The sequence below is a fragment of the Pelodiscus sinensis genome, chromosome 24 (assembly GCF_052426305.1).
Source record: "Pelodiscus sinensis isolate ZL-2025 chromosome 24, ASM5242630v1, whole genome shotgun sequence".
Classification (NCBI taxonomy): Eukaryota; Metazoa; Chordata; order Testudines; family Trionychidae; genus Pelodiscus; species Pelodiscus sinensis.
The window spans coordinates 23,019,061-23,040,992 of NC_143075.1; the positions used below are offsets into that span (position 1 = coordinate 23,019,061).

A 21,932-nucleotide genomic window follows, 5' to 3' on the forward strand; every position below is an offset into this window, starting at 1 on the left:
CTGCCACTTTGTTGCCCAGTTACCCAGTTTTGTGAGATCCTTTTGAAGCCTTTGCAGTCTGCTTGGGACATAACTATCTTGAGTAGTTTTGTATTATCGGCAAAATGTGGCTGGGCTTGGGTGGAGGGTTGGAGTACTGAGCAAGCCACAAGCTTGTGGATGTGAGGGTGCAGGAGTTTGGGTTGGGGTTTGAGGGGCTCAGGGCAGAGAGGTTGGGAGTATGATGAGCTCAGGACATAGATTTGCAGTGTGTGAATGGTGCAAGAGTGTTGTGGCAGAAGATTGAGGATATGGGAGTGCAGGAGTTTGGGAATGTGAGAGGCTCAGGACAGGGGGTTCCAGTGTATGATAGGCTCAGATTTGGAGTCACGGTGGGGAGTACAGGAGTGTTACGACGCTGTGGCCAGCTGATAACTTGGCCCTAATTGGAGGCTTCTTGGCCAGGCTTCACTTCTAAATAAAATATTGTCAAACACAAAAGGTTTCAGCATTGTCTTTATTTATGAGAAGGGCGGGTAACCTGTTTTGAGTCAGGGGTCACTGGCCCACAGAAGTCAGTCGGGGCCACACAAGTGGGATACAAAAACACAATTCAACACCTCCATACCCCTCAAACCTCACTAATGTGGCCCCAACTGTGCTTGTGGGTACTGGGGCAGGGGATAGGTGCCAGTGGGTGCTGGGGCAGAGTACTTGTGGAGGTCTGGGAGGGAGGGGACCGATACCTGGGGATCCTGCAGCTGCACCCCAAGGCCCAGGAAGTGTACGGGGTGCTCCTCCGTCTCCCCCGTCACACAACTTACGCCTTCCTGCATGGGGGAAGGAGGAGTCCCGGACTATGCCAGCCCCAACCATTGGGGCAGCGTGCGCCTTGCTCCTCTGCTCCCCATGGCAGTGCGCACCGCCTAAGCAGCTGGAGCCAGTGCAGTCCCGGATTCCCACCCACCTCCCCAGCGCACAATGGACTGGCGTTCTAGGTACCACGCTGGCTGTTGGGGCAGAGGGGAGAGCAGCCTGTGCACTTCCGGGACCTGGCACGCAGCTGCAGAACTGCCCTCTGGCCCTGCAGGAAGCCCGCACTATCTCCGTGGTCTCTGGAGGTAGCATCAGTGTGGCCGCCCCTCCTCTTGGCCCCAATCCCGGCCACTTTATCGGCTGGCACTGGCTCCCTTTCTGCGTCAGTGCGCCCGGCCTTCTCCCTGGGTCCTAACGCCCGCTGGATCTAGTCCTGCCTCCCGGAAGCATGCTGGGCAGAGATGCCATGGACGGCAGGCTCTCTCCCAAGAATCGTGCACACATGTTTTTCTGAGGACCAGTATTTTTTTTTTTTCCTCTAAGGGCTGGTATTGGGCCGCAGACCACACTTTGAGAAACGCTGCTCTAGTCACTTGGTACAGATGCTGATTTAAAGGACGGGGTATAAACCGCAGTTCTGCAATTTCCCATTTGAGTTCTTTCAGAACTCTTGGGTGAATGCCATCTGGTCCCGGTAACTTATTACTGATTATCAATTTGTCCCAAAATAATCTCCAATGACACCTCAGTCTGGCACAGTTCCTCAGATTTGTTCCCTAAAAAGAATGGCTCAGGTTTGGGAATTTCCCTCATGTCCTCAGCTGTGAAGACCGGTGCAAAGAATTACAGTAAAACTCCAATTGTTCGGCATCCAGTGGTCCGGCACTCCCGATAGTCCGGCACCAACTGGAACCCGGAAGTGCTCCGGCCAGCTGGACAATTGGAGCTTCTGTGAGCCCCATGGGCACTTGTGGCTGGGAAAGAGAAGGGGAGAAGAAGGGAAGGGGATTATATCCCTGTGATGGGTCTTCTGGGACCTGCACTGCGTCCAGCTGGGGAGTGGGCAGGGAACGGCACGGCGAGGGGCGAACCCTCTGCCATTTTGCAGGAAGTCGGGGGAAGCCCTGCGCAGCTGCCGAGAGTTTCTGGAAGGGAGCAGGCTCCCCACCCCCCAGACTGCAGTAGTTATTGCAGAGCAGGGGGCCTGCTAAGTGCAGCTGCAGTGCTCAGCTGGGGCCAAGGCCACATGGAGCTCGGCTACCACAGCAGCTGGGCCCTTGCTAAGCACTGCAACAGCCAGACTCCGTGCGGTGCTTGGCCCTGGCCGAACGCTGCAGCTGCCTATCATGCGGCACCAACAGCTGGGCCTCATAGTGGCCGCCGGAGCTGTAACCGGGGCCATGGTGAGGCTTCCCTCACTGCAGCCCCAGTTTCAGCCACAGAACACCTGGGTGCCCACCAGACCACTCACCCTGGTGCTGTGTGGGGAACCCCAGCAGGCGGGACTCATTAGTAGCTGGGGGCGTGGCCTGCTGCCGATCCACAGACCGGCGGTTGGAACGTGTGATAATGGGAAGTGTGCTGGAGTCAGGGCGATTTGGTACTAACCTGAAATGTTTGCATGACTTGTGCCTACTACCTCTCGGGTTGTGTGTGTTTCTGAAATAGCCCTGTTCTTGCCTGGTTCTGTGAGCAGGACCTGCCTGTTGCTCAAAATCTGACTTTCCTTTATATTAGCAAGTTTTGACCATTACTTCAGTCCAGGCCATAGGCTTCAGACCAAGCCTTGGATATGCTGCCTTATTTCAGGTTCTTTTCCTACTACACTGAATAATTTTTTGTCAAGCCCAGCTCTAGCCTCAGTGAATGGCATCCCTGTTAGTATTAAGCCTTAGCTTTTGCTTGCTGATGCTTCAGGCACAATACATTTTGATGTTTCTTTTTCTGAATGACTTTTGTTCCTTTGTGCTTTCCTTTGGGCCCTAGAAGGTGCATTAACATAATAGGTTATTGCTATGGCTTCCTCCTCTCTCCTAGCTGTGTGTGATAGTTTGTCAGTGTTGTGGCATCTTTTATTGAACATGAAGTATATACTGTCGATCCTATTGTTAAATGGTAATTTATCCTCTTTTATCTTTAGTTTAATAGATGTGATTGTTCTTTGTTCTTTGTTAATCACAACAGATCTTTTCTGTACTTTAGGTTGACTCCTCACTGCCCTGTGAAAACCATTAGGAAAAAACGTTTATTAAAACCTGGGGCTCCACAGTGTTACCTGCATTTGGGGCTAGAATTTAATTTAAATGGCGACTGATCTGTCTGAAGCTGAACCCATACATCATAAGGCACTTCCACTGTTAACGGGAGCTCAGCTGATCAACACAGACAAGTTAAGTGAGGTAGGGGCTGACCCATCTCCAAGCTTGACTTTGGATCAGTCCTTGACTTCCAACCCTTTTGAGGGTTACTTTATACTCTTCCTCCCCTGCTTGTAGAAAACTTGGTTGGGAATCTAATTAAAACCTTTTAGCCATGCATCCTTTCCTCCCCTGTTTTCCCTGAGATGTCCAGTTTGCCAGAATCTTCAAATTTTCTTCTCATTTAACTCTGAATTGAAATGAAAAGATTCTGTCTCATAAATATAAAGTGCAATAAAAAAGTGAAACTCTTTTATCTCCTAATGTGCTTCAGAGAAGCTGGTTTGGATCTTACTTGTAAGTTTAAAAATCTGATTTCATCTGGTCTGCTTGGAAATTTTCTCCATACACACTTTTTTCAGCAGCTTTTAATACTCTGCTTTAGGCCCGTTGCAGGCTCTTTCTCATATTTGCTTGTTTGTTTTTTATTCTATTTCTTAAAGAAGGTTGAAGACAACACCATGCCGATCCGTCGTGCTGTGAATTCTTCTGCTCGGGAAACTCCTCCCAAAAGCAAACCTGCTGAAGGTGAGGAGGCCAAGCCAGGTAAAATGAAATAATTGTTTATTGAGTTACCAGTGTGTACACCAACACAGCCTTTAGTTCTGTAATGTCTATAAGACATTACCACCAAGTTTAGAACATTAAGAGAACTCTCATTCCCTTGCTTTTTCTCCCCCACCCGCTTTTGGTAGCTTAGGAAAAATTAAATCTTGAAGCCTTTATTTGCAATCTGAAGTCATATTTCACTTAAGTGCAACAGTACAAAATCACATAAAAATGTTTGTTTTATAGTTAACATAGAATTGTGGCTTTATTACATTGGAGAAACATAACCAGTAATAATGATCTGTTATAGAGGGATAACTGTTAGTCTGTTTTAGCAAAAATAACGAGGAGTCCTGTGGCACCTTAAAAACTAACCAGTTTATATGGGCTTAAACTGTTGTGGGCTGGAACCCACTTTGTCAGATGCATGAATTGGAAGAAGATTCCATTTCATGCATCTTGGTGAAGTGGGTTCCAGCCCACAACAGTTTAAGCCCAAATAAACTGGTTAGTTTTTAAGGTGCAACAGGGCTTCTTGTAGTCTGTTATGATTGCCTGTTGGTGGTTCAGGGTGAAGGTGGCTTTCATTGCTGGAAGGAAGCTTGCTTGAGATTGAGAAGGAGAAAGGATGCTAAACATAGGCATGCACATGGGATGTGCCGGGTGTGTTCAGGCATACCCTAATGTCTCAGGCCGGCTAGCGGCTGCTGGAGGAGGAGGGGATGGGGCGCTGCAGCCCCTCACTTTAAATGCCCCGCGGCCATCTACGGGGCACTGTGGGGCAGAGAGAGCGCATGCGCAGTGTGCTTAAACACCACGCAACAGGTGAGAGGGGAGATGCCTGGGCGTGGCATGACGTCACGGCCCGGGACTTTAAAACCACGCAGCCCAGCTCCAGAAGCAGCTGGGGCCCGACTACAATGCCGGCCCAAGCCATTTTTGCGCCCCGGGCCCTGCCCTGCCCGGCAGCACCATGCAATGCCCCTGAGGCGCTCCAACCCGGCAGCACCGCATGGCGTCCTGAGGGCACCCCCGCCTGGCCCAGCAGCACTGCACGGTGCCCCGGGGGTGCCCCGTGCTAGGGCTTGGCCGACCTGTAGCTTGGGCCGGCTTTGACTCCAGCCCTGCAAATTGGAACGCAGAAGCCGAAAGTAGGGGAGGGGAAGGGGGAAAAATAAGAGGAATGGGTGGGAGAGGAAGGGGCTTGTGCTGAGGGAAGGGGGTCAGGTCAGGAGAAGAAAGGGGGAAGGCACCAAGGGACAGAGTAGAGGAGACAATGAGGAAAAGGGCAGGAGGGGAGGTATCAGTGGGAGGGGGGGGGGGGACAGGATGATGCTGGGAGAGGAGACAGTAAGGGCATTGGGAGTTAGAGGGGGGAGGGGGAAGTGCTGGGAGAAGTCTTGAAAGAAGGGGTGGGCATGAGGAAGGCAGGGATGGAGCAAGGCATGTGTAAGGACACGGGCATGAGGGGAATGGGGGCAGAGGGTGGTGAGGGGGTGGGCATCGGAAAAAGAGGGCAAAGGGGGCAGGGGCAGTGAGTGAAGGGGGAGGCAGCAGGAGGGTGCAAGGGTAAGGGAAGGTGCAGGTGCCAAGGGATTCTGGGGGTGAAGCAGAAGGGCAGGGGAGGACCAGCACAAGAGAAGAGAGGCAAGGCAGGTGTGTAGAGGGAGGTTTTAGGAGATGGGATAATGAGGGGTAGCCCACAGATCAGAGTGGGCACAGTGGGGAGAGAAGGGCTGGTGGAGGGGGGCAGGTCTCAGGAGGGCTGAGGGCAGTGAGAGGCAGGAGTCAGGACAGCAGAGGCAGGTAAGGGGTTGGGGGCAGCAGGCACCAGGGGAGCTGATGGAGCAAGGGGAGGAGACATGGCAGCAGAGGGAAAAGGTAGAAGTTTGAGATTTATTAATAACTTGGGTGCCACAGTGGCACATCCAAACAAGCCACATGAACTCAGTGCTGGTGCACAACACAATTCATTCTGCTCATGGGAAGAAACTCTTAGAGGGAACACTTCCCCCAGCCTCCCTGCTCCCGAGTTCGTCACACACATTGGGGTAATGCAGTTGCAGGATAGTTGCATAAAGGGGGCTGGGGGGGGGGGCAAACTAATCCCTATTGGCAGGGCTCGACGATCACGGAGAAAACCACTCGCCAGCCCCGCACTGCGCAAGCCATAGTGCGTCAGACCAAAAGTCCATCTAGCCCAGTATACTGATTTACTTTCTCCCCAGCAGTCATGATTGTATAGACCTCTATCATTCCTCCCCCCCCCCCTTAGTCATCTCTCTTCCAAAATGAAAAGTCTGTCTTACTAATCTCTCCTCGTATGACAGACATTCCATACCCCTAATCATTGTGTTGGCCTTTTCTGAACTTTTTCAAATGCCAAGATACCTTTTATGAGATGAGCCACCCACATCCCCACGAAGCGTGCCTTGAAGAAGCCCATCTGTCCGAGTCGTGTAAGGGTGTCAATCCGCGCATCAAGGGGAGAGAGAGACTCATTTGAAGATCATCCTCATGGAAGCGGCCCTCCATATGGCACCAGTGTTGGATCCTGCACCGGTGACCCAGAGCGCATTGTCTTCAGTGTGCGAGGCCCCTAGCCACTCTGCCACAAAAGCCTTGGCACTATTCCCAATCTCCCGTGCCTCAGAAGAAGTGGAGACCTAGCCAGGGCAGGTCTCCATCCAAGCATGTGCCATCTCTGTGCCCTCAGGTGTAGCACGTGGCACCAGTAGGTTCGGCACCCAGACCATCGCAGTCGGGTCAGCACCGCTCCAGCCCATGCTGGGGCTCAAGTTCAGTGGAAGATCTTCAAGAGCCCTTGACGCCTAACACTTTTGAGACAGAGTAGCATGGAGTGGCAGGGGGCTGCTCAGGAGTGGGGCCGGCGCACACTGGCTTCGAGTCCCACCCCCGGGGACTAGAGAATAGTTGACTAACCAATAAGAATTCATGAGGTTAATCAACTGTTCAATTAGCCAATATTTAACATTCTTAATCCCATAGACTCTGTCCATTAGGTCATGCTGCCCAGCAAGGAAGGGCTGCACTATAGACTGTAGCCATTACACTGCGCTGCCTTACGGTGACAGTCTGACTTAGTTCTCTGACAAACTGGTAGCGGTAATGGTGTTCACACACCCCTGAGAGTCTCCTGTTGGGATGGGATGAGCACACACTGCCATACCAGTCAATATGGGATAGTTGTTAGGGTTTTTTTTTTGTTTTGTTTTTCTTTTTTTAATTATGAGAATAGGCCAGTTCTTAATAAATTGTTTTAAAAAAATCAACCATAGAATTCCATTGAACATCTTGAGGGAGAATTAGCGTGGCTCCTTCTGCTCTCTTCAGTGAAGCTGAAGCAAAACGGTGATTGTTGAAATATTCTGTGACTTCAATGCTTTCTTTTATTCCTGGAGAAGATATACTTAAGTCTTTGGTTAAAAGACACATTGCTGGGGAGGCTGCTCCAGCCGGGAGCAGGGTGTGCACACGGCCTGACCCAAGCCTGTTTTTAATCATTGGCTTTTATCCATCCTAACTTCATCTGGCTGGTGAGTCTTGCCCACATGCTCAGGGTTTAGCTGATCGCCATATTTGGGGTCGGGAAGGAATTTTCCTCCAGGGTAGATTGGCAGAGGCCCTGGAGGTTTTTTGCCTTCCTCTGTAGCATGGGGTACAGATCACAGCTAGAGGATTCTCTGCATCTTGGGGTCTTCAAAGTATTTGAAGGCTTCAATATCTGAGAGATAGGTGAGAGGATTATTCTAGGAGGGGTGGGTGAGATTTTGTGGCCTGCACTGTGCAGGGGGTCAGACTAGATGATCACAATGGTCCCTTCTGACCTTAGAGTCTATGAGAATCTAGTGTTAGCACTGAGCTAAGAAGCTAATGGCTTCTTCTGTGGCATCTCACTTGAGTGACCACAATGATTGTAACTTTGGTAGTCTAGGAAGAGGAGGCTGGAAGGGGCAGAAGGGAATGATGAAATGAGAAAACGTGAGTTAATTCAGTTTGAGATTTTTTTTTTTAATGTAATGTCTATTTTGAAGTTTATTTTGGCATTTGAGTTACTAATCATGACATTGAAGATATTTAAATGGTTCTATTAACTTTTTAAAGTTTTAATTTAAGAGAACAATTTGAGTTTTTCCACAGAGATTATCTGGGGAAACTGCTGATGGGGGAGGGGGGAGTGTTTAAAAAGACATGAGGAGAGTTTATGAAGAGTTGAGTTTGTTTTGGATACAGACTGTGCATTCCCAAATCTCTCCTTAGACCCAGAAGTCAGCTCTGAGGAATCCGCATCTACTGGAGAGGAGCAAGAGAATGAAACTCCACCTGCTACATCCAGTGAGACAGAGCAACCAAAAGAACCAGAGAGTGAGGGGAAGGAAGAAGCAAAGTCTTCTGAAGAAACCAAAAAGGAGTAAGACATCCTCCTTTCTGAGTGCCTGTAATTGGGGTGGGATTGTAGGGGAAGTTGGGAAAAATTATCAATTCTTCTAAAGGATCTTAGTGAGGAAAAAGTTGACAAGTCTCTCTCTATATAAAAAAGTTTTCACTGCCGGATGGCAGAATGATGTCATCACGTTCTCTTGCTCTCTGGCCACGAAAGCTGCTAGAGAAGGGTGACGGGTGTTGAGCAGCGGGCGCACCCCCCTGCTTTTTTTATTTTAAATTTAAGGATGGAAGCCAATATGCAGCTGCTGTTTTTGAAGTAATTTAATACAAAATTGAACTGTATTTTGGAGTGGAATAAATTCCTGGGGTTCATCCAGTGACAGATAACACTCTTCCCAAGAAATGGTTTGTGAGATTTCCCTGCCCCCTGCAAACACATTTTTCAGGAAAATCTGATGTTTTCTGCAAACTAGTTTGCTAGTCACATTGTGTGGAACATACTCTCCATCTCTCTGGGTTTTCAGTAGTGAAGGGAGAGGGATATTCTTATGTCATTAGACAGTTGACATGAAAAGAACAATTCATGGAGGCAATTGCTATTTGTTGGATGTACATACACACAAACTGCTGTCTTTACCCAGAGAATCTACTGCTAGTTATAAAAAGGAAGACGCGGTGGAAGTTGGGGATTGTGTGTGTTTTCAGGACACAGAATTCTTACTTGGTGGTCCCAACAGACACTTTTTTCTAGAAGATGCCAAAGCTAGAGGGCAAATCCCACAAATGTAAGTAAATAGGAGTAATAATCAGGCATCCTGTCGTTCTGTTCTAGCCACAGGGATTCTGTGTAATGGACTGCACCTTGTTTTGATATGAAGTGTTTTGTTGCACTTAATGCTGTTTCCCAGCTACTTCAAACTGGTGTCCCTCCCCCTTTGTGGTTGCAAAAAATTCTTCCTGTAGTGCCATTTTTCAATTAACTGAAATAGATCCTTGCTGCAATTCAAAATCAGTTGTGCTAGACTGATAAGCTAAAGTGTTTAATATTCTATAAGGTCATACTCCTGTAACTTCCTTATGACTGTTACAGACGTCTCACTGAATAGCCCATATGCCATGTTAGCATGCTCTCTCAAATTTAAAGCTTTCCACGTTATCATCTGACCAATGACTGTCAATCACAAGCGGCTAGTTTTCTATAAGGAGCCCCATGACCCGGGCCGGTGTAGCCTGGATTCAGCTTGTAATAAAACCTTAGGGTTCTCAGAGTTTGTGGAAAAATACTGGTATCCCAAGATGGAGTCCAGAGATGTGGTCTTGTCACATGTCTTTGTAGAGTCAGAGCAACCATTAATTTCAGACTATCTGTAGGCTTTTCAAGAAGTCTCAGCAGGTGGGGTATAAACTCCTCCTAAGGACGATTGTTTTTCCTAATGGCCCATTGCCCTGAACATCCCTTCCCCGCCCACTATCTATCTAGACTGAAAGCATCTAGTGGGTGTTACCTAGATGTAACTACATTGGAAGTATAGATACCCAGTCAATGTTTATAATTTCAGATACAAGAATGATACGTACATACAAAAAGAATAATCATATTTAACAAATTGTAACCTTTTCAATGACATCTTTTCAATGACCAAATGGATCATATTTATGCCATAATTATATATTATAAATATAAAAAAACCTGGAAAATATGGGGTGAAGTGTCACCCTCACACTGAACTACTATGGTCTATGCTTCAAGTCAAGATAACCTTTTGAGACAATTTTTTCATTATTGCCTCTTTTCTCCATAGGCTGTTTTGGTGCAATATCTCTTGTCTTACTGTCACTGTTTTTTGTTCATTTGTTTTTGTTTCTTTTCCCCCTGAAGTGAGAAGGGTCAGCCTAAAGAGAAGGAGAAGAAAGTGAAAAAGACCATTCCCTCCTGGGCAACTCTTTCTGCTAGCCAACTAGCTAGAGCACAGAAGCAAACACAGATGGCTGTCTCCTCGCGCCCAAAGATGGATGCTATCTTAACTGAGGCCATCAAGGCAAGTAGAAGACTTCGTTCCCTTTGTATATCAGATTTAAAATTACTTTATACACCTAATTTCACCCTCCCAATTTCTTGTCTTGGAACTTATATATACTTAATTCTGACTGGATAAGCAAAATGGCATTTAGTTTGTGTTTAAGGCATGGAGAAGTAGGTGCTCAGATACTACAAGGAGTATGTTCTAAGTTCCTAGATGATGCCAGAGTATTAGCTTAACCATGCTACTGGGATGGTGGGTCAGGGAAAAATAATCATAATAGGTGATCCAGAAATCTCCCTGTGATGCTGTGCCCTTGCGTTCAGGTCAGCTCCTATATAGACATGAATAATACTGTATTTTTTAAAGGAAATATCCTTTTTGTGGTGTAGTCATGCCATTAGGAATAATACAATGTATACTCTTGGACTTTGGTGACAGAAGATTCCTTGTGATCAGATGTCGTGTGTGTGTGTTTCTATGCTGGACACAGATAGTGGAGAGAGCAAACTTTAATTGGCTGCCCAATAAAATCCACAGGCTCTGTTTTCAGCAGAGGAACTTGGTCAGGTTTATTGCTGACAGAACATGGTGCTAATGCCCTGGCTCAATAGTTAGAGGTACATGAACACACATGCCTGTGACAGTGGACCTGCTCAGTGAATGGAGGGACTTTCCATTTCCAGTCACCCCTCACTCAGACACAGAAACTCTTTCTGAGATGCATCTTCATACGCAGATACTAGGAGGTGGGTGCCCCCTGGTCGCTCTCCTCCTGGTTGCTGGGGAGGGCCAGGTGGAGACATAGTAGCCTTGGCCTGCCCCAGTTCACCCCCCAGCAGCTGGAGTGGGGAGATTTGGCCAGACCAAGACTGGCCCGACCCTCTCCCTAGCAGGGAGGAGAAGTGGGGTGGGGGGAGAGGGCGCAGTGCCTAGCCCTCTCCCTCTGGCCACGAGGAGCGAGGCTACATGGCTCCCATGCACCCCCCCTCCTCTAGTCCTTTGGTGTTGCTGCACACATCCTGTGCGCCCACCCAAGCCCCCGTGAGGCTCTGTAGTTCCAACACCCTAGCCCCCACAGGGGCGCATGGCACCTGAGCCCTCGCGGCTCCCCGCTCTTGAGCGCCCCCGGCCTCCCTCTCGTGGCTCCTGCGGCCTCCCCCCCACTTTCTCCTACCCGAGCCCCCACGAGGCTGCGCTGCTCCCCCGTACCAGTACCTCCCCATACCTGATCCCCCACAGTTCCTGTGCACCCCCATCCCCCCAACCGAGCCCTTGCAAGACTGTGGCTCTCACCTGGGCCCCCTCAAGCTCCTGAGAGGTCACATGATTCCCGTGCACCCCCCCACGGATCCCAAACGCTCCCACCACTTGAGTCCCCACGGCTCCTGTGCACCCCCACCCAAACCTCTGAGAGTTAATGTGGCTCCTGCACGCTCCCCGTTCCTCTACCCAAGCCCCGGAGAGGTTGTGCAGCTGCCACGTGTCCCCATGGATCCCATGCATTCTCACCACCTGTGCCCCCCCGGCTCCTGCTTGCCCCACCCAAGCCCCTGAGAGGTCATGCGGCTCCCCCTCCCCCGCCAGAACACCCGTGACTCCTGCTCACTTCTCCTTTCCCACCCCAGAGAGTGGAGGAGCCGCATGATTCAGTTTAAATTCTGGAAGCTGCCTGCCCATGTGACAGCTGCTCGGGCTGGCAGCATGTGAGGGAGGAGTTAATCACCAGCGATAGGGGGTCTCGGAGTGGCAAAGTAGGGCAGCCACATGGCCTCTCCCTGGGGCACTGGGGACAGGGGAAGCCGCATGCCCCAGGAGCTTGCGGCTTTCACCACCCCAGGCCCCACAGGGACAGACTGGAGCATAGGGAAGGGGGAAGCCACGCAGTGGAGGGAGGGGCTGCTGGACACGTGTCATCACTGTCATCCTGCAGGAAAAACCTTTTTCAAGTCTAGTAAGACAAACAAGTGACATGTTGGCCCTTTCACATGGCTAAATACTGCCCTCTGATGTACCTTGCACCTCTTGGGTCAATCAAAACCTCTCTACCCATCATGTTGTCATCCTGAGCTTATCTTTAAGATTCGTCAGCATGTTTCTGTCATCTTTTGGAGAATGTGTTGATATTGAGGTTTTCTGGTATCTTCTGGAATGTTGTATGCATGGCCAGTACCTAGCATTTCTTAGAATGTGTGTTTCTGCAATAATAAGCCCTACTTTTGTCAGATTCTGTGAGCAGGCCGTGCCTAGATCACAGCCTGACTTTGCTTTATGGCAGCAAAGTTTTGGGGCTTCTGGCCTCATACCAGGCCTGTGATACAAGGATTTGTGTTTTCCAATTGTCTTCTTACTACGCTTGTGATTCCTGACACTTGAATTTTGTTTCTCAGTTAGGAGGTGGGGGGGGGGGGGGCCCTTGGCTAACTTTTGTCTATCTAGAACATGGGTTTCCAAACTTGGTGGCATGTCCCCCGGGGAGGGGTGAAGAAATTCCGAGGGGGGGGGGGAGGCGCGAGGTGATCCAGCCTTTTCCCCCTCCGCCCCCATCAAGTTTTGCTGTTGTTTTGGAGGGGGGGCATGAGGGTTTTTCAGAAATCAAAAAGGGGGCGTGATGCCAAAATGTTTCGGAGCCACTGGTCTAGAATATATCCCTGTTCCCACTTAACTGATTAGAAACTGGTGCATTGATTTTGGTTGATTAGTTAACTAATGCTGGTAATCTGTTGTGCTTCTGATTTGACCTGTATTCTACTGGACTTTTTGATTGGCACAGCAATTTGCTATGTGTTTTTTTTTTTTATATATATATATATATAAAGCTTAATATTAGTGCAAAATGGATTGCGATACTGTAAATTAAGTTAAATGTCAGTGGTCTTAAGTCTACTGCATCCCCACTTCTGACTTAGCCTACGATTTGTTTTTGTAGCCACCGTCCCTGTAAAAATCATTTGTTGCACATTCCAGTCACAGGAAGTCTAGGCTTTACAAGCCTTGCCTGCAAAAGACTTTACTTCTCCAGCCACTGCAGACTACTACAATTTGTCCCAAACCACTAGAGGAATAGAGGGAAAAAATGCTCTAAAATTCTAGGTTGCTTTAAATCCTTGATTGCTGGCTGTTCTTTAGAAGAAGTAGGTAATGGTGTAGGTTCTGAGGCTCATAACTGTGCTCTTTGTGGGTTATATTCATTCCTTATTATATGACTGTACATTTGGACAATTCTTCTATCTAGACCTGCAAATTGACTTTATACCCAGTTTCGTTAAGTTTAAACCCTTGGAACTACCAATGGATTTAAAACAAATAATACATTTAGGATAACAACTGGGCTACAAAACAAGCAGAATTATAGCATTGTAATTTCAAGAGCTCTTATACTTAACAGGAAGACTTAAAGTAACATTTGGCATCATGAATGTGAATCTCTGAAAGAAGCAACTTGTAAAATATGAACTTGTAGCTTAATTTCTGTTTTAGCCTATTGGCTTCATTGTCAATTCTTCATTGGCAAAAAATTGAGAATGTAAATTTGGCAATTACTTGAGTAACCAATGATTAACCTAGTGTGACATGCGAAACGTATTAACAGTTGTGCAGTTACTGCTTTGCTACAAAGAATGACTAACTCTGTTACAACAGAAATTGCTGCTTCATAACATAGTAAAGGACAGGCAAGCTGTCCACCTGTTTATCGTACTTCTTTCATGTTGGCTGCTGTTCAGTCCATCTGAATCGCAGAAAGATGTGATATTTTTAGTGCTACAGGCAGTCCCCGAGTTACGCGGATCCAACTTACGTCGGATCCGCAGTTACGAACGGGGCCGTCTCCCTGGTCTCCAGCAGACCAGGGAGAGGAAGCAAAGCTGCGGAGCCCAAGGGCAGCAGGACAGCCACGGCGCGTCTGGGCTGTCCGCTGCCCGCGTGTTCTGCCGCTTTGCTCCGGACGCCTGTGGTACAGCAGCTGGGGCGCTGCCGGTTGGTCCCGTAGCGCCGCTCTGGGCGCTACTGGACCAACCCGGCAGCACCCCAGCTGCTCTGCTCCAGACATCCTGATTCAGCCACTGCTGGTCAGTTTCAGCAGTGGCTGAATCAGGACGCCTGGGGCAGAGCAGCTTGGCTGCTGCTGGGTTGGTCCAGTAGCGCCGAGGAGCGGCGGCGCTACTGGAGCAACCCAGCAGCACCCCAGCTGCTCTGCCCCAGGCGTCCCCAAGTCAGCCGCTGCTGAAACTGACCAGCGGCTAACTACAGGAAGCCCCTGCCCCAGGCTTCCTGGAATCAGCCGCTGATCAGTTTCAGCAGCAGCTGATTTGGGGATGCCTGGGGTTCTTAAGTTGAATCTGTATGTAAGTCAGAACTGGCGTCCAGATTCAGCCGCTGTTGAAACTGATCGGTTTCAGCAGCGGCTGAATCTGGACGCCAGTTCCGACTTACATACGGATTCAACTTAAGAACAAACCTACAGTCCCTATCTTGTACGTAACCCGGGGACTGCCTGTATTCTCTTCTTCTGAAACCACTGAGAAATCAAGGCCAGCCCTAGCATGTTGGGCCACTGTGCTGTCATATATTCAACAGTTAATTTCTACCCCTCTGGTCTGATGGAGAGGTAGTTCTATTGTGTGTGACTTGTTAACTTGGTTCTGTTTCAGGCATGCTTTCAAAAGAGTGGTGCATCAGTGGTTGCTATACGTAAATATATTATCCACAAATACCCTTCTCTGGAGCTTGAGAGGAGAGGCTATCTTCTAAAGCAAGCACTGAAGAGAGAGCTGGAGAGGGGAGTTATCAGACAGGTAAGAGCCACTTTGAGCAGCACTGCAGATGTGAGTGAAAACACCCATATTAACCCAGTAGTGAGACACTCGGTGGTCGTGTCCTTAGGGTGACCTTGTTCTCCTTCATGAGAGTTATATAAAGGTTATTTTTTATCAGCTTTCATCATTTGACATGGTGTGAGCATTGGTCAAGAGCCACATGCTTTGTAAACTTCTGTACAAGGTACATTTATTTGTATGTTGATGTTGAACTTTGGCTTATGGCAATGCAGCAGCTCCTGTCTTCACAGTAAGTTTAGCTACCTCATTTTTGCATCAGCAGATCTCATTTAAAAGTATGTTTTGTCCTAACAACATCTGATTTCTAGCATCACAGGATCGTCTGCTCAAGGCAAACAGATTGTGGTATTATAATTGCCTTTTGTTACCACCTAGCCCCTTAAACTTACAGACTGGTCAGTCCCTGTTTAAAATGTCCACAGTCTCTAAGGCTCACTGCACTGCTCTCTATGACTAAGGTAGAGTTCGCTGCCAGGATGCCTGCCAATCTAAGACTGTCTATACTGCACTTTCGTTGGTAAAACTTTTGTCAGTCAGAGGTGTGAAACAAAAAATCACCCTTCTGACCAACAAAAGTTTTACCAACCGAATGCACCAGCGTAGACGTCACTTTGTTGGCAGGAGACATTGTCCTGCCAACAAAGCTACTGCCCCTCATTGAGGCGGGGTTTTATTTTGTTGTCAGGAGAGCTCTCCTGTACCACTGCTAGGTGCACAGTGCAGACAGAGTCTAAATTTTTGGCACAATATACTACCATAACAGTCAACTGTCCAGGATTGAAAATTATTTTATTACCTACTGAGTGCTCCTAAAATGGAAATTATTCTTTAACAGGTGAAAGGAAAGGGAGCCTCTGGGAGTTTTGTGGTGGTCTCTAATGCAGGGAAAACTGTTCCGAAATCCAGAGACAGGAAGGTAAGATCAGTTTTAATAATAAGTACAAGTTGGACCTCCTTGGTCCAGCTCCCTCAGGACCTGACTGGCCCTGGACAAGTGAGTTTGCCAGATCAGGGAAGGTCTAAAAGTGGGGTGGAGGTTGCCACACACTCTGCTGGACTTGTCTCCCCAGCTATCTTGCACCATTGCCTTCGGCTTCCTGGCTGCGGAGGCCCTGCGAGCTCCAGGGGTAGCCCTGCAGGCACCTGCAACCCACCAGCCTTGCCCACGCTCACAGCCCTATCGCCTGTGGGCTCTGCTGCCCCCACAGGCTCTGGTAGCTCTGCCGGCTTCCCAGCCTGGCTAGCTGTGGGCTCGGCTGACCCTGCTGGCCAACTCTGCTCCCAGCCACAGGCAGCCTCTGTGCTGGGGCTCTCTAATCCAGCAGCATCCGTTGTCCTGCTGGACCTTGGATGTTGCCAGACCATAGCATCCTGGACCACAGAAGTTCAACCTGTGTTGTCGTCAAAGCCTTTGAGGTGCCCAGCAAAATACAAGTGAAAACCCTGCACAATATGCAGCATGGTCCAAAATCAGACGCCCAGCAGTTGTTTGTTCTCAAATATAATCAGTAAAACATATTTTATTATAAGAAATATTACTTGTGTGAAATCATTTAGTTGGCCTGTCTAGTTCTGAGACAAAGTGGGCGACATAGTATCTCTTACTGGACCAACTGTTGTGGTGGAAGGTGCAAGCTTTCATGCTTCACAGAGCTCTTCTTCAGCTCCAGAAAGAGTAATCAGTGTCACAGCAAAATACAGAGTAGGAAAGAGCGTCACCGGCTGTAAGGGTTTAATATGTTGCAGGACACCATTTAAAACGAATTTTGGCAATTCAGTCATAAGGAAAGAGGGTGAGTAGGTTACAAATTATTGTAATAAGCCTGTGACAGAATGCTGACCCAGAACTGCTGAGCCAGCCCTCTGGCACTCCAGCTCCAATTAAGGAAGGAGACTAGTAGCTGACTAGCAAAATCTGAGCCTGGTTGGCAGAGGCAGAACAGGTGCCAGCGTGATTAGCCTGGGGCTATATACAGGCTTAAAGGAAGGAGGGAAAGGAGGGGGTTGAAGCTAGAATGTGGAAGGAGAGTGAAGCTCTTTCCTCACAACAAGAAAGAAGCCTCTAAGGCTGGAACCACAGCAGTATGTGTTGAGAGGTGGTGGTTTTGCACTGTGTAAATAAACTGCACCAGTGACTGTCCAGTCAGGTCTCTGATTTTGGAGCAGAGGCAGGACCCAGGGGGAGCCCTATTACACCCTGTTACAAAGCCTTAAAACCAGTGTCAGATATGGATACTAGCAAAAAATGTTCCCCTACAGATGGATAGTGCTTTTTCCTTTTTCTGTGAGTTCATTCGAGAATGTAGTGGCTATCTCAGTTCACCTAAGTCTTGTAAGGGCATTGGACACACTTGATTAGGTACCTAACATTATGGTAGGCACATGTAGGACGTGTGGGTCTTGAAAGGTGTGTTGTGATGGGTGTTGGTGTCTGCAGGTTTTTCATTTGATGTGATGGCAGTCTGGTGCCTCTTTGACATGGTTAGACCTAGTCTGGGGGAAGCCTCCTTCCGAGGATGAGCTTTGATGAGTCTGGGAGGCTATTTGACAGGTCAGAAGAACAGTTTAGGGAAAGATTTATTTCAGAATATGATTCCTATCCAGCACTGTTCGTTACTCCGTGTGCTGAAGTTTTAAAGAGAGTATTGCACTGAATATATGAACACGTTGGAACTTACTGCCTGGCTACCAGAGAAATCCAAGAGGCCTACAAAGGATAATGATGTGTGTGGGTACTTAAGGTTTGAGAGGAAACCTACTGCTGATGGTTTAGTTGAAGAAAAAAAAAAAAGAAAAATCTGTGATGCTGCACTAAAGGCTCCCACAGCTGATCCATGCTAATGTGACACTTCATGTCCTTGCAAAGCAATAAAGCAAATCAGAGTATTCTTCATCCCTATTTGCTTTTTTCCTGTAGGGTAACTTACCCTGCTGAGCAGCAATTTATAAGCTAACTAAAACAAGTAGCTAGCACCTTGACTGGTTTTCAAAACTTATTGTATGTGCAATTATCTCACTTGAATAACTCCACAAATCTACTGCATGGTGTCAGCCCCCCAATTAAACTGTCATAAATACATTTTGGCATTTTCCTTCCTATGATTCTTCACCAGTATATTTGTGTGTGAAGAGCAAAGTTTCTAATCATCCACCTCCGACTACAGTGGAACTTATAGGAAAACCAAAGTCAAAGGAACATTGCTTAAAAATCATATTCACAGTGTCTTTCAGATTAACAGAATTGCTACATTGTCCTGCATTTTGTTTCAGATTAACAGAATTGATGCAAACTATTTGGGAGAACATTACCTTTGCAGGGCTTTTTTATGAATTTGAGAAGAGCAAAATCAGATCCACCTGATTAAAAACTTTTACACAGCAAACGGGAATGGGAGAAGAGGCATTAAAACAATAAAAAGGAAGATATGACTAAACCAGCAAGATGTCGAATTGTGTAGATGTCATTTAGACAACTCCCCTTTTAACTAGTTAATACAACATTCAGTTTGAACAGATGTCTTACTGTAACTTTCTCTTTATAAAATATGCTGCCAGGTTCTTCAAGTGTTGATCCTAATAGGTATTCATTGTTGGTGAACATGTTCTCGTTGTACCCGGGACTAGAAATTTTTCAGTGCCAGTGTCCATTGGTCCACAGTTGCACTGTGCACATCTTGGTGCTCCCAACCCAGGACATCAGGGGCGGTGCAAACCAACAGCCTCTCCGGTTCTTTTTCTGCAACTTGTGGTCTGGGATGAAAACTGCCTGTGTTCAGTTCTGCTCTTCAGTACGCTGCTTCCTCATACTGTAAATGTTGTAAAGAGTTGTTCAGAGTTTTAAATAGCAAGTTAAAATGTTGGTGCTAAAATCAGCTAGGTGGGTATTGTAGGGTTTCCCCAGCTCCCGCACTATTTTGGGTACAGATTGCATCTCTCTCAACTGGAACACTCTGGTCTGGACCAGAGAGCCCCAGCATACAAGAGTCCAGTGCCAGCAGGGTCAGAGCCTGAGGTTGGCTGGGCTTCCCCCTGTGTACTAGGCAATCTCACTAATTCAGACTCCAGACTTTTTCCATGAATCCCCTCTCAGACCCTGGGTGGTCCTACTCCAACTATCTATTCAAAGCCACCAGGCAGCTTCCCTCCTGTGTCTCATTCCAATAGGTGGATGTCCTTCAGAAGGCGTAAGAACTCTGAAGTAGAAGCATGAGGAAGACCAGGGTCAACATCCCCATCAGAAGAGGGGACACAGCTCCCCATATTTTCTAAGAACAGATCTCCCTTGCTTCTTCCTCCTGCACCTTCCTCTCCCTAGCCCGCTGATCTGCCACGGCCATGGAGAGGCACCTCTCACCTGAAGCCAAGCTGCTGCAGGGAGAGGGAGCCAGGGCAGCCTGGCAGTCCAAACCCTTCCTTCTCTAGCCCCACCCCAGAACCCTCCCCCCCCCCCCACACTCCAACCCTCTGCCCCGCCCTAAGTGCCTCCCCCCGCTATTCATTTGGAAGTGATCATTTTTCTAATATTACCAAAGAGAAACTCGCTATTGATCATCTTGTGACAACTTTCTGAGAGAATCTTTATTATAAAATAATTAGAGTTCTGTCCTGAACCTTTGGAAGAAATCAGTTGTTAAAAGATACAAAACCTCCTGATTTCTGGGGACAGATTTCTCCTGCAAACTTAATTTTGAACAAGGATTCTGCCTTATCATTTGGAAGAAATGGGTTTGTGCAAAGTTACTAACAAACTCATAACAGATTGAGTAATGTGTCTATCAGCGGAGTCTTCGTTTTAAGGCAATTAAGACTCCTGAGACCTGTCTGCCAACCCAGGAAGCAGCAGGGGTGTCTGGCACCCAGCAGTGCTGACAACACAAAGCGTTCTGGGCCACTAATGCTTTCTATTGTCGCTGACACCTGCCACTCTGGTTGCTGTTCTAGGGGCAAAGACTGTCCTGGGGCCCTTTCAGCAGTCTCCAACTCTGTGGCACTAATCCCTGGTTCTCCAGAGCAGCACTGCCAGACAAGTTGGCTTACCTGCCAGAGTTCCTGGCTCCACTCCCTGAACTTAAGCTCTGCTCTCCAGGATCCCAGCATTGATTACCGGCTACCTGGCGCAGACCCACAGAGGTCCATCACCAATAACCCGAGGCCAGACACTGAGGGTCTGTGTCATTCTCTGGACTCATGGCACCAATCCTTTCAGTCTCGTCCCTGATCTCTGGATCGCCAGTCTGTGGAGTAGACGAAGGTCTCCCTGCTCCCACTTGAGGTCAGTGGTGCCTCTCACTCTCTGGGCATGAGGTGTTGATCGCTACTATCTGCTGAGCACTGTAGCCAGAGATGCAGCAATAAGCAATTTCATCCCAGCACTGGTCCTCAAGAGGATGTGGAGACAAATATCATGGAAAGGGTAGACAGGCAGCAGTGGTACTTCTTTGGTCACGGAGACAAGTTTCTTCCTCTACGCTTGGGAAGCAGTGGGCTCATTGCCTGTGGGTGAAGGTCACCTGCCAGGGGCATCAGGATTCCCTCCATTATTGGCAGCAAGTGCATGGCCTCAGGGCCAGTGACCTGTCAAAACATGTGCACTGGTCAGTCAGTCTTAGTGACCTCCCTTGTCCATGAGGGAGCTATAAAACTAATCAAGGCCTTGTAACAAACTCCCTCCTTGGAGCCCTTCACTTCCAAGCTGGCAGAGAGGAAATACTATGTCCCAGCCAAGAGCTTTGAATTCCTTTCATGCCCACCCCTCCCTGAGACACTGGTCATGTCCACAGCCAGTGAGTGACACATAAGGCCACCCAGGTTCAACCCCTAAAAACAGAGGGAAAGAAGCTCAATCTCGTTGGCAAACAAATTTATTCAACTGCCAGCCTCAAATTGAGTGACCAATCACTAGGCCCAACATGACTGCTATGACAATAACATTTGGCAGTCTATGGCCTAGTTCATGGCAGAGGAGCCCAGGAGGGAGGTCCTGGCTATTTTTGACAAGGATAAGACAGTGGTGAAGACTGCTCTCCGAGCAGCCTCAGACACAGTGGACACTGCAACCAGGACTCTGCAACTTTTAGCCATTTCCATGAGGAAACTGTCTTGGCTGCAGTCATCTGGGCTGTAGTTGGAGGTAAAGGAATTGATCCAGGATCTTCACTTTGATAGAGTCTGGCACTGTTTGTGGAAAAATGCCCCATCTCAGCCTGCAAACCCTTAGCAAGTATTGCAAGAAGTTGAAGCTCTGCATGGTCTCCCCAGCCTTCATCATTCCCTCCCTGGATCTGGGACACTGGTACACTGCTCTTGATCTGACAGCTGCTTACTTTTCTATTTCAATATTTCATTGACACAGAAGGTTCCTACAATTCACTGGGAACTCCCACAACCAGTTTGCTGTGTTCCGTTTGGTCTAAAGATGGTGCCGGGGATATTCATGAAGTGCATAGCAGTAGTAGCAGCCTACCTCCGCTATCAGGGTATCCAGATCAATCCATATCTCAATGATTGGTTTATCAAGAGCTACTCCGGGGTCTGCTTCAGTGCAGTGTCTCAGTGTGGTGAATCATCTGTCAATCACTGAGCCTGTTGGTAACTGACCACAAATCTACATTAGTACTGGTGCAGATGATAGAGTTTATCAGAGTGGTCATAGAACCATAGAGCTGGAAGAGACCTCAGAAGGTCATCAAGTCCGGCCCCATGCCCTAAGCAGAACCAATCCCAACTAATTCAACCCAGCCAGGGCTTTGACAAGCCCTCTAGAGATGGAGACTCCTCTACTTCCCTAGGTAACCCATTCCAGTGCTTCACCACCCTCCTAGTGAAATAGTTTTTCCTAATATCCAACCTGGACCTCTCCCACCACAATTTGAGACCATTGTTCCTTGTTCTGCCATCCATCACTA

At 48.1% G+C, this 21,932-nt stretch overlaps 1 protein-coding gene across 14 annotated transcripts in view; it reads left to right on the top strand.

Annotated features, from left to right (window-relative positions):
* HP1BP3 (heterochromatin protein 1 binding protein 3) overlaps positions 1-21,932 on the top strand; it is a 63,363-nt gene that overhangs the window by 17,750 nt on the left and 23,681 nt on the right. For 3 of the 14 annotated variants that reach the window (XM_075906516.2, XM_075906515.2, XM_075906517.2), the window contains 6 exons: positions 2,998-3,194; positions 3,656-3,758; positions 8,043-8,193; positions 10,048-10,207; positions 14,842-14,985; positions 15,863-15,943. In XM_075906516.2, the coding sequence (XP_075762631.2) occupies positions 3,099-3,194; positions 3,656-3,758; positions 8,043-8,193; positions 10,048-10,207; positions 14,842-14,985; positions 15,863-15,943 (735 nt within the window). In that variant the 5' untranslated portion in view covers positions 2,998-3,098. The remainder of the gene's footprint in view (positions 1-2,997; positions 3,195-3,655; positions 3,759-8,042; positions 8,194-10,047; positions 10,208-14,841; positions 14,986-15,862; positions 15,944-21,932) is intronic. The other 11 variants (XM_075906527.2, XM_075906526.2, XM_075906521.2 and 8 more) reach the window with 7 other exon arrangements.